The following is a 12,987-nucleotide window of genomic DNA, read 5'->3' on the forward strand; positions in this document are numbered from 1 at the left end:
TTATCCAGAGACCCTCCAGAGGACAAGCGGTTAAAAATAAATTAATGAATGAATGGTTTATTATCATTGCAGCGACATCCTTCCTCGCCAGGTTTCAACCTTCACCTTGATTAATAATGCGGACTGAAGCAAAAACAAAGGGAAGAAAGGGGAGGCGCCGCTTCCGGGTCAGCTGACCGGCAGGAGCCAATCAGAAGCCGCTAGCTGTTGTCAATAAACTGGCTGCTCCGGAGCTCGTGTGAAACTGCAACAGCAGAGACTGAGAGGAGGAACATGAGCGGGGAGACAAGAGTCAGCGGTAAGTCACTGATTTAAAGGGATCATATCAGTGGAGTCGGGTTTTATCAAATGTAAAGAAGGGTTAAACTGTCAGTATGACTTTAGAAGTTATCCGAAATAAAAAAAAAAGTGGGTAAAACTGGGACACTTGATGCGTTCAGTGAAACTCAGTACAGCTCAAAATCTGCTTTCTTTGTTTAAATTATATTTAAATAAAGTATAAAGGTGCAAACACTACTTACTTTCAATATTAACTACTTTGTTAATTCGCAAATGTATTCATGTTAATGATTTATATTATTATTATTATTATTTTATTTAGATGAATATATGAAAATAGTTTAGTTCAAGCGCTAATACTGGCAGCAAACAATGAATGCATAAATAAATACCTCAACGATGATTAATGATTGATATCAAATGTGATGTTCCAGTGTTACCGAATGTTTTGTTTATTTTAATACCTAAAAATTATAATAAGTGGGTATAATGGATCTTTATAAAAGCCCAAAAACTGATCTGAAACGTTCAGATTTAACGTGATCACTATCCAATAATCGATGAAAGAATATGTAGGATAAAGAAGGAATGTATTTCAAAATGATTTGCTCAGATCACCTTAGTGTTTCTGAAGCTGTGACGTGGTGAAGTCAGCATACTCGCTGATTGTCATTCATAAACAACAGTAAAAAGATGTTCCACTTGATTACCTTTGGTATAAAACTTACTCTGATTATTCCATTACCCAATTCTCCCACTGTCGGAACATTTATCATTAAAATAGCATTTATTTTATTAAAAAAAATGAACAAATACAAATCTCTTATGTGGATATCTTCCCCTTGGATATCTTGCCCCTTTTATCGAAATAAGTCAAATATATTTGCTTGTTTTGGTCGGTCAGGCACGAAAAGACAACGGAGTCATCACGGGTTCTGTTCTTTGTTTTTTGCTGTACTTTCTGTACAAAGAGGGAGACAGAGAGGATGTAGAGCCAAGAATCTGTCCAAAAAGTGCTCACTGTGAGAATAGATTATCACAGGATTATTATATATAATCCTGCACCAGGCTCCACTGTAGTTAAGTAATTACTGTACCATGAAAAGATAAAAAGAAGTTAGAAATGCTAGTGTTTTAAAAATGCACACTACATTTTACTAATTCATGTTTTTGTGGTAACATAGGAAGTGTCTTTAAGTATGTGAAAATGATTCTGAGATAAACAAGTGTAGATGTATTTATTTACGCTAAGATTTAATTCACAAAATGAATAACATACACACATACTATTATATCGCAGTCCGGCTGAAAGTGGGCCACGCTCCTTTTAGAACAAACAGCAGAAAACATGTCATCTTTAATCCTCTGCCATCGGTTATTTTGGGACATTTGCTTCCACAACCGTCCATCTCAATCTCATTTCAGGGGATTTTTAATTCTAAAAAGCATCTTATGAATGTGAACTCATCCTACCTGCAAACTAAAAAAAGAAATGAAGCGTTTACTGTGTGTTTACTCTTCCGTCTACAGACATGAGGAGGGCTGAGGGGAGGGCGGCGAGCAGCGGCGGCGGTGTCAGACAGGTAAGATGACAACACCTTTGCAACCCCTGTTACGTCACCTTTCAACAAGACAGATGGTGCATTACATTAAGTCAACACAGGCACAACCCTCGACCTGTTGTTTGACGTCTGTTGTTTTCTTTTTTCTTACCTTTCTATTGTTAAATTACAGGTTCTCTGTTAACGGGTGGAGTTTGTTTTGAAGTGTAGTTCATGTGCGGTATAGACTATACACTGCAACAATGCTATTTAATCGCTTCTAGGTGTGAAACCTCTGCCAAAATCTGCCTCCTCCTCCTTCAACCAGCTACAAATCCTCCTTTAAATCTCACACAGTGGTGATATTATAGCTGATTAAAGAACACATTTAAGTATAAAAGGCACAGGATTATATTTTTGTATAGTTTGTCTCTGTGCATTTGTCAAAGCACATGTTTGCATGAGTTCACTGGTGTCTGTCCTTTCTGCATATTTATCTGTTCTTACCCGCTTCTTAATTTGTTTTCTGACTTGACCTGACTTGTATTAGTTTGTATTATTCCACCTGACTGCTGTTTTTCAGCTGCGGCTCCACTGGGACTTCTTCTTTGGAACTGGCTCAACCTGACAAGTTGCTTTCCCTTTTTGTTTTTTTGTCCCCGAGAAAAATATTTCTAGTCCTTCAGGGTGCAAAGACACAACAGCAAATAATGGATTAGCAGAGAGGAGAGAGAAGGACACTGGGGAATATTTACACGCTCCTGTTGCAGACTTGAGAATCGTATTAGAGCTAATAATCAGTGTATTTGCATCTTCGAGGATTGATTTTGTGTCTGAAAGAAAAAAAAAAAAGGGGGAGAACGCACATCTCTGAGTTCTGAGACCGGCGTGGCATTTGAGTTTCATTGTTCCCACAGTTGCCATGGCTCAGCCGAGGGAGGCCGGGGTAAAAGCTGGCATTTCAAAAGGCCTCATGAATGTGACATCAATCCCTGGACTTAATTCCCACTGAGTGAACTGATCCAGATTTCTCTCAGCGCGGCTGCCTCGTGCTTTACTAAAGGCTCCGTGCGTTTATTAAACACATGGTTACACTTTACTTTTGATATTCAAAATAACATTCGTGCACGGAATGCTTACTTATTGGGATACACCGATCAGGCATAACATTACAACCACCTTCCTAGTATTGTGTAGGTCTCCCTTGTGCCTCCAAAACAGTTGTGACTCATCATAGAATGGACATGGGCCTTCTGAGGGTGTCCTGTGGTGTCTGGAAACCGAATGTTGTTAGTGGGGGGCCTTTGAGGGGAGGGGGCCTCTGTGGGTCATCCCACAAATACTTGATCAGTTTGGGATCTAGTGAATTTGGAGGCCAGGTCAACACCTTGTGCTGTTCTTCATGTTTTTTTGAGTTGTTCCTAAAGCGTTTTTGTGTGTCAGCATCCTGCTGGGGATGGCTGCTGCCATCAAGGAGTGTCACTGCTATGGGGTGGGGGTGCCTGGTCTTGTCTAGGTGGGTGGTACATGTCTAAGTAACATCCACATGAATGAACGCCAGGTCCAAAAGTTTCCCAGCAGAACACTGAATTGTCACGAGACGGTCAATGTTATTAACTTCTCCTGTCAGTGGTTTTAATGTTGTGGCCGATCGGTGTACTACCTCACACTTATGAAAACATGAACCTTGAAAAGACTCTCTCGTTGGTTTCAGTAACAGTCTCACTGTTGTTTTAGAGACATTCCTACACCGCAAGAGGTTTCTGTGGGAAACGCTGATGTAGCTCGACATCGTGCGGGATTCACACACAACTGTTGCTTTTCTTCTTCCCAGGACGGCCCCGGCGGACTGTGGGACTCCATGAAGAAAGCTGCTTTCGTCATCGGATCCGGAATCTTATTCCTGGCTGCGTTCGGCAACTCGCTGACATGGTAGGGCCGCCGCACAGCAAGCCAGCCGAGCGAGCCCGAGGGATGAACCTCAGGTGTGGCGCCGGCGTATGTTATTGCAGACAGAGTTGAAAGGTCAAGAATGAAAGTGAACAGATGAGAACCGGATGGAGCAGGGTGGTGTAGAGCAGGACTGGATAGACAAGACTATTGCACAAAAGGCTGGCACTCAGGTGTGAGATAAGTTAATATGATGAAATGAGATGGGGTGTGATGCGTTAATTGTTGTCATGGTGTTGACTTGAGTATTTTCTCTAGTCATGTTTCTTCCTCTGTGTTTTGTTCCTTGCTTTACTTCTTGTGTTTATCCCTTTCCCTTGTGTTTCTGTTCATCTCCTCGCGGTTCCTGGTTTCCCGAGTTTTGTCTTGCTTTCGTTTTTTCATGGCAGAACTTTATCTTACTCCATTTAGTAAGTTTTCATTAAACAAAAAATTACATGCTCGGGTCCTACCTCCCTGCTGCACATCATAACCGAAGTTAAGCCGTTGCCATCCTCCTGAATCTTCCTGGCTTATTCAAGAAAAAGCAAAGTGGTGGAGCGTGAGTGGAGGCAGTTGATGCCTAGAAAGACAGCTAGCAACTTCAGACAACACCCACCTGTCCCACCTAAAAGCAGCCACGCCCCTAATTCCGCATAACTTTAAGGCTGAGTTATATAAGGATTCACCTCCGTACAGTCGTCACGATGTTAACATTTTTGGCATTTCTGCTTTGGCTCATAGACTGCACAAATATGAAGGCGGAACAGCTACTCAAAGGTGAAGCCAAAGCAAGTAGCGCTCCCCCTGGTGGCTGGCTGCAGTATAGGTCATAAGCTTCACCCCCTCCATGTTAGTAGGTGGGAGTTGAGCCAAACTAAAACTCAAAAAATAAGTCAAATAATGTTTTTTTTCAAGGATGGTTTCTGTCATTTTAGGTAGTTAATATAATACTGTGGCTCTGCGTGGCTCCACTCTCGGACTGTACTGTGCAAACTCTGGCTCCAAAGTCGCAAGATTGCGCTGCCCGTATCCCCGGGAAAATGGCGTCAGTTTGGCCAGTGCAAGGAAGTGGGGCTACGTTGTACATATTTATAAACAGTCTATGCTCTGGCTTCAATATTCAACCCTGGAGAGAAGCTGCAGCTTGCGAGGAAACTTGACATGACGTGGCATGGCCAGAAACTAATTGCAGTTCCTCGAATAGCAACTTGAGACTGGCTCTAAAAGTGAGTCATTTCCCATAGACCTCCATGTTAAAATGTTACAGCTGAAAAAAGTCATTTACGGCCTGGTGCAAAAACTGTTTCAGGTAATTTTTCCATTTATGACAACTATAAAGGGGTAAAATTTTTAATTAGTTCATCTGTTTAATTTATAAAGTTCATAATTAAGGGTTCATCCATATGTCCACTTCAAGGACTTAAGAGAACAAGATCTAATGGAACTCAGCCCATTATTTGGTAGGATGTTGGATGTTCTAGCAAATATCGTCTTGCTACATGGTTTTCTTTAGCATTTCCAGGCATCATTAGGCGGACAGAGCATAAAAGCCTGGTATAGAATAGGATGGCCTTGGTAAACAATGCTGAATTTGACAGGACATGGACAGGTCATGATGTTCCTCCACGTCTGTGTGTGTGGCAAAAAACTCTGCACAAAAGATTTCCAACAGAAGAAGAAGAATATGTGTTTAACATGGTGAAAACGTCTTCCTACAGGCACCTTCAGAGGTTCTGGGGAGCCTCAGGAGACTTCTGGCAGAACCTGTGGACCAAGCTGTACGTGGCGTTCGAGGGTCATGAGGCCGCTTTGTTCTTCTTAGGTAAAAAAAAACACACAGCAACGCCAGACCAGGCAGCTACTAGCGTTTTTTGTCAAGTACTGTGATCTGCCTTGGTATCGATGCATTCTTTGTGTTGTTGTGAAACATAAGCCATTATGGAATTTTAGAGATTTGTTTTTTTTTTTCTTTTGGTTCTAACATGTTGGAAACGTGTTTGTGATACTATAGGGGAAAGGTTTAGGGTAGTAAAATTAGATCAGACTGTTGTTGTCATAAACTGTTATAAGGGGTATCCATCCTCCAGATGTTATCTATGTGCAAGGACTGAAAGTGCCGGACTAATACAATGTGCACTGCAACAAAGAGAGGATGTTGTTTCCAGCGGTCAAGATCAAGATGTTTGCAGAGTTCCCTTTCATTGCATTGTGGCTTGAGAAGGCTTTAACGCTACCTGTCGGGTTTTGTTTGGCGTCCTGCTGAGCTGACCTCGTTTCTTTTCTCTGCAGGGACGATGTTGGCCCCTCCTCTGGTGTTCTGGGCATTGAATGGTCTGCTGCTATTGGTGGACACCACCGGTAAACCCAACTTCATCACTCGCTACCGTATCCAGGTGGACAAGAACAACCCGGTAGGCTCCGGTCTCAATTGCAGTGGATGTAAAAGTCTGAACTCCTTTAAATCACATCTGATGTTGACCCAAACAGGCTGGGTGCTGTAATCAAAGCAAAGGTTTCTTAGACTAAGTGTTCAGGGGTTTGCACAGTTTTCATTTTTATCTTTTTTCTTTGAGATCTGCTAGATTGATTTTCAGATCACAGATAGGTTGTAATTTTTAAAATAAATCCACAAAAGATCTGAAACCTGCTGATTTAACTTTTATTTTTAATCCTCTATATATGTTTTTTTTTTTTTAATCTACAATCATTACATTTGCACAGCAGGCACTACCACTCATACTGCTTCTACTACTGGCAGTGTTGAGCCCAATTTATTTAATTATCACACCAAAGTTTTAGGATGAAATATATTTATTTATTTTTAAAAATTCCAAACTTTTAGAGAAATTGTAATGTCACAATTAAACGTGTGTTCGAAAGCAGCCTTTGCTGAATCAGACGTCCATCTGACCAAAGTTCTCCTCTCGTGGTGTTTGAGTAACGCTTGTTGTCGGACACCGCAGAGATAAAGCATGACGCTACTGATAACCAGGGCTCAAACTCAGCAGTTAATGACCCGCAGGAACGTCGTGTTCATTGACAGATTTGCAACATCGAATTTTGTCCCCACCGTCGAAACGTAAAACTTTTATTTGTTCACCATCTGGCGTTTCATTTCTGGAGCGGCCGCTGAAGTTCAACGCCCGGGAATGACCGTTTGAACCAGAGATCTAAGAGTCATAAACAAAGACAGGATGTGGCGACAATTACAAATGGCTCCCTGTGCAATTTATCAAGCAGTATATCTGTCGGTAGATATTATTTCCAAAGTCCATAAGTAATCAGTTGATTTATTATAGTTTTGTACTTTTTTCAAGTCAACATTCTGTTCACGAAAAACAGACAAGAACTACTTGTTAACATTTTAATATTGCATTTATTTTCCTTTTCATGGATTTTGTTAAGGATGACGTTATGTTGTAGCCAAGAACTAGTTCATCTGTATGTAATGTGCATCTGTGTGTCATCGTCATGTGTATTTATACAATACAGATACTGGAGCTCTTTTTTCTTTTTTCTTTCTCACTTCCAAGAAAAATTATTGCATCACGTTCACATCATCTGTCAGAGTCATCTTGACCTTTGGATCCGGGTTACGATAGTAACAGAATAGATAAGAATAAATGTGTCGTGTTATGTTAAGATAACTGAATCCAAATAATAGAAAACATGAAATAAAATCAGCAAGGGGTAATGGTTCTCATCATATTCTCTAACTCTTTAAAGGGGATCTACTGTTTGGCATAAAATACGATCATTTACTCACCCATATAACTTTGTGTAATTTGTAGTCGTTTGGGAGATATTTAAATCTCCGTATATCCATATAGTGGGAGTGACTGGGGCACCGAAATGCAGCCTCTAAATAACGCATTATCTGCCGCGAAACTTGTTCATTTCACCAATATTTTGTTATGATATGCTAGTGCTATTCCCCATCGAGTCCAGAGTTACCTGTTGTCATCATCTTCTGACCTGGATGATGGTCATCTGAGCACCGCGCGCACCCGTGACGGTCGGCTTGTTTACTTGTAATTTGCTACTGCTATGGTTCGTCAATCTACAGACCCCGGATGATGATAACAGGTAACTCCGGACTCAACGGGGAACAGCACTAGCGCATCATAACAAAATATTTGTGAAATGAACAAGTTTCGTGGCAGATAATGCGTTATTTAGAGGCTGCGTTTCGGTGCCCCAGTCACTTCCATTATATGGATATACGTGGATCTAAATATCTCCCAAACGACTACAAATTACACCAACGTTATATGGGTGAGTAAACGATCGTATTTTATGCCAGAAATAAGGTCCAGGTTGTAAAAAACTGTAGTTTCCCTTTAAGTACCTCCAATGACACGCGGAGTTTCCTCTGCCCCCGTCCTGCAGGTGGATCCGGCGAAGCTGCGCCACGCTGTGAAGATCGTCCTCTTCAACCAGGTGTTCATCTCCGGGCCCATGGTGGTGGTTGTCTACTACCTGCTGAGCTGGAGGAACCCCTGTGGGCCCGAGGTGCCCACCTTCCACTGGGCCCTCATGGAGCTCGCCTTCTTCTCCCTCATGGAGGAAGTCCTGTTTTACTACTCACACAGGTACTCGTGTTGAGATTTACACTTTCAAGTCTAATTGTGACCCTGAACCTCACGCATTATGCTTCTGCAAGAATTTGCACCACCTTTTATAGTCACATGCACACAATAAGAGGTCCTATTAAATATTTGGTGCCGATTTAATCTGCATTTAGTCGTATATAGTCATATTTTTATAAAATTTTGTGTGTCTTTGGAGGCTTCATGAGCTCAGACCTCAGTCGTCCGGTGTCTCAGCCAGATCTTAAACTGCTTTTACTCTCTCAGGTTGTTCCACCACCCCAGCCTCTACAAGCACTTCCACAAACAGCACCACGAGTGGACCGCTCCCATCGGAGTCGTCTCCATCTACGCTCATCCTCTGGAGCACATGGTGAATAATCCTCTCTTGGCTCTTAGACTTTAATGATCCACAAGGGAAATTGCTCCATAGCTCGGTCGTACATAAAAAAACTAAAAATGTAAAATGACCACTAGTAAAAACAATTATAAATGCAAATTAAATTAAATTAAATAAGCAAAAAAGTTACAAGATTTGCATAGGTCTACAAGAAATAGAAATAGAAGTAAATATACTTCTAGGAGTATTATTGATTTCATTTCTTGTCTTTCACTCTGTCACATTCTCCTGTGATGTAATGCCTAATAGAGGAAGAGAGTCCACATATCTCTCCTCTCATCACTGTGCTTCATTTTTACACCTGGAATCTGGACAAACCTGATCCTAAAAACAAATAATAAATCACTTGAACTCACTGATCTCAGCTGCAGCGTGCCAAAGTATTTACCTTTTAAAATCATGACACAGTACTCTCCTACTACATGTTCTAGTTTGTATGAAATACAATAATTTGCCGGATTATTTATTTATTTTCTTTTGTTCTCCGCCCGTTAGCTCTCCAACATGCTGCCCGTGGTGATGGGGCCAGTGATCCTGGGCTCTCACGTGACCTCCACCACCATGTGGTATTGCCTGGCCCTGTTCAGCACCACCATCTCCCACTGTGGATACCACCTCCCCTTCCTGCCCTCCCCAGAGTTCCACGACTTCCACCACCTCAGGTCAGTGCACCTCACGACTCCCCCTGCGCCCCCCAGGAAAAAAAAAAATTGCAACTTTGTGAAAACACATAAACTCTCGAATGTGCAGATACAAGAAATCAAGTTAAGCTAAATTGAACCTGTTCAATCTTTAGGCAGCGTCACTCAAACAGGATTTAATGGTGAACTTGCTTGGGGATTACTTTCCACGGTGGATTAATACACATGTGGGACTGACTAGAAAAAAAAACAAAAAACATATATATATATATATATATATATATATATATATATATATATATATATATGATAAAGCAAATGATTTACACAAACACAGTTAGTTATTGGGATCAGTTCATTGTTGGTTTTAGTCTCGTAATGGGATTTGTTGACTATAAAAATGGAGGATATCACTTTTAATTTAAGGGTATTCTTTTAGTAGAATGACATATATTAATTTCCAAATCATTCATTCATTCATTCATCTTCTGTACCCGCTTATTCCTGTTAAGGGTCGCGGGGGTCTGCTGGAGCCTATCCCAGCTGCCAAATCAAAAGAGCAATTCGTTTTTTTTAAGATATCTTTTTTTTCTGATCTGCATTTGTTTTATTTCTATTTGTTATGCATTTGTACATATGCAAATCTAGTATATTTCTTCTTATACTATTTAAATTTTTTATGTAATTTTATTTATTTATTGCTTTTAACTATCTTACACCCATATTTCTTTTTCACTAGTATATTTTTTTAAATTCTTTTATTTCATTTTATTTATTTATTGCTTTTAGCTATCTTACACCTTTTATTTTTCACTAGTGTAATTTTTATTTTTTTATTTAATTGTATTTATTGCTTTTAACTATCTTACGTCTATTTTTCTTTTTCACTAGAGTATGTTTTTTTTTCATTTTATTTGTCACTTTTAACTATCTTACACCTATTTTTCTTTTTCACTAGTATTTTTAATTTTTTTATTTCATTTTATATATTGCTTTTAGCTATCTTACACCTATTTTTCTTTTTCACTAGAATTTTATTTTTCATTTTATTTATTGCTTTTAACTATCTTACTCCTATTTTTCTTTTTCACTAGAGTATTTTTTTATTTCATTTTATTTATCACTTTTAACTGTCTTTCACCTATTTTTCTTTTTCACTAGTATTTTAAATTTTTTTAAATTTAATTTTATATATTGCTTTTAGCAATCTTACATCTATTTTTCCTTTTCAGTAGTGTAATTTTTATTTTTTTTAATTTAATTTTATTTATTTATTGCTTCTAATTATCTTACACCTATTTTACTTTTTCACGAGTATTTTTAATTTTTTTTTTACGAACTATCTTACACCTATTCTCTTTTTCACTAGTTTTTTTTATTTTATTTTATTTATTGCTTTTAACTATCTTACACCTATTTTTCTTTTTCACTAGAATTTTATTTTTCATTTTATTTATTGCTTTTAACTATCTTACTCCTATTTTACTTTTTCAATAGTATTTTATATTCTTTTTATTTAATTTTATTAATTGCTTTTATCTATCGTACACCTATTTTTCTTTTTCACTAGTGTAATTTTTATTTTTTCATTTCATTTATCGCTTTTAACTATCTTTTTTTCCCTATTTTTCTTTTTCAGTAGTGTATTTATTTTATTTAATTTTCTTTCTTTATTTCTTCTGTCTTACACCTATTTTTCTTTTTCACTAGTATTTTTATTTTTTTATTTAATTTTGTTTATTGCTTCTAACTATCTTACACCTGTTTTACTTTTTCACGAGTATTTTTAATTTTTTTTATTTTATTTATTGCTTTTAACTATCTTACGCCTATTTTACTTTTTCACTAGTGTAATTTTTATTTTTTTCATTTCATTTATCGCTTTTAACTATCTTACACCTATTGTTCTTTTTCAGTAGTGTATTTTTTATTTTTTTATTTAATTTTATTTATTTATTGCTTTTAACTATCTTACACCTAATCTTACACCTAATCTTACACCTAAGCGTTGCTCACATTTTCCTCCTCCTCCCAGGTTCAACCAGTGTTTCGGGGTTTTCGGCGTGCTGGACAGGCTCCACGGCACCGACTCCAAATTCAGGCAGACCAAGCAGTACGAGCGCCACACCCTGCTCACCAGCCTCACCCCTCTGAACGAGAGCATCCCTGACGCACCCAAGAAGGGCCAGTGACGACCTGCGATCCACCCCGCTCCCTCACCACCCACCCCGCCCTGCACCCTGACCTTTAACCTCAGGCCAAATTTGGGATCGTGATAAAAGAGGGGGAGAAAGTTTCCAATCAATCTTAGATGATTGTTTGATTGTATTAATCAAAAAAAAAAAGAAGTCTGCCCAAACACTGTGGTTGCTAACATTCACTTTGAGAAGTCTGGCGTCCGTGTTCATGGCTGATTTGGAGTCGCCTCCTGCTGCGGCTGTTTTTAACCCGTTTCCTGCCTTGATAACATCTTCCTGTGACCTGGGAGGAGGGTATTTATAGCTTGTGATTTGGTTCAGGGATAGTAATGTGGCAGAGCAGTCAGCGGTTCAGGGTTTTGCTCTGCCAACAGCAAGCAGAAGTGGAAATATATGGAAGCCCGAGTGTGCCAGGAAAAATTATGTATTGTTTAAAAAAAAAAAAAAAGATTCTGTTGGCGTCTGCTGTCCGTGCATTCATTAATGTTTGCATTTGATTATTTAAATGATTTTAGAGTCCTGATTATATTTAAAATTGGACACGAACTATTATTTTTGTCTTTTCAGTTCCCGATACAACAGATTTAAAAGGGTTAATGGTTCGACTTCCACTTACCTGCACAGCCTTCGCCGCTCAGTTTACTTTTTTTTTTTTTACTTTCAAAGTTCTCACTCGGTTTTAATCCTGTCGGACTCAACCGTACCGACTAAACCACTCCAGTTACACCTGGCGTGAACATGAAAAAGCAAAACGGCATGCAAATCATTTCAGTATGAATGGGTTCATGGTGGAGATAGAACACGTCCTCTTGTTCATGTGAATCATGGAAATGTTGACCATCTCCCAGATCACACGAGCTCTTTAAAAAGTGTCACGTCATCCACTGAACACGTTCCCTTCTCCGTGAATTTGGTTTTACTTCCGGTGTAATTTGTTTATTTAGATTTAGGTCCTGAGATGCGTTCACTTACCACTCAGACACACACGTCTCCAACGACAGATACACTTGCACTTTTACAGTAGCGCTTAAAACATGCACTTGTGTTGCACGTGTCTTTTTATATTACAATTGTACTTGATAATTTTATAATGATTAAAATACTTTAAAAAGAAATGCACGTCTCTTCTCTTTCTATGGCGTTGGCAGCATAGACTGTATGTAAATATGGACTACACGTCTCCACTTCCTTAAAGTGGCCAAAGTCATGCTATTTTAGGGATACGGGCGGCGCCATCTTGCAACTTTGGAGCCAGTCTGCGCAGGACGGACTGAGATTGGAGCCACGATATTGAAGACCCGCCCACATTCACTCGCTTTTTTGTTTATTTAATATTTCGCTCTACTCTACTTCTACCAGTTACAAGAAAATCTTGTTTTATACACTGTACTTTCATTTTTTTTTAAC

At 39.0% G+C, this 12,987-nt stretch overlaps 1 protein-coding gene across 1 annotated transcript; it reads left to right on the forward strand.

Moving 5' to 3' along the window:
* Positions 1–259: 259 nt before the first annotated feature.
* Positions 260–12,677, forward strand: faxdc2 (fatty acid hydroxylase domain containing 2). The gene is made up of 9 exons (XM_084564232.1): positions 260–298; positions 1,810–1,862; positions 3,655–3,752; positions 5,471–5,574; positions 6,042–6,163; positions 8,142–8,344; positions 8,609–8,714; positions 9,237–9,403; positions 11,418–12,677. The coding sequence occupies exons 1-9, from the start codon at positions 274–276 to the stop codon at positions 11,572–11,574; spliced, it is 1,035 nt and encodes a 344-aa protein (XP_084420358.1). The 5' UTR covers positions 260–273; the 3' UTR covers positions 11,575–12,677.
* Positions 12,678–12,987: the final 310 nt, after the last annotated feature.

This window comes from Chelon labrosus (genome assembly GCF_963514085.1).
Source record: "Chelon labrosus genome assembly, chromosome: 17".
NCBI lineage: Eukaryota > Metazoa > Chordata > Actinopteri > Mugiliformes > Mugilidae > Chelon > Chelon labrosus.

Bases quoted from the DNA above. Each gene is read 5' to 3' on its own strand.
- faxdc2 (XM_084564232.1), top strand. From the start codon at position 274: ATGAGCGGGGAGACAAGAGTCAGCG. The intron at 5,575-6,041 runs GTAAAAAAAAAC...TTTTCTCTGCAG, and splicing joins GGCCGCTTTGTTCTTCTTAG to GGACGATGTTGGCCCCTCCT. The intron at 8,715-9,236 runs GTGAATAATCCT...TCCGCCCGTTAG, and splicing joins CTCATCCTCTGGAGCACATG to CTCTCCAACATGCTGCCCGT.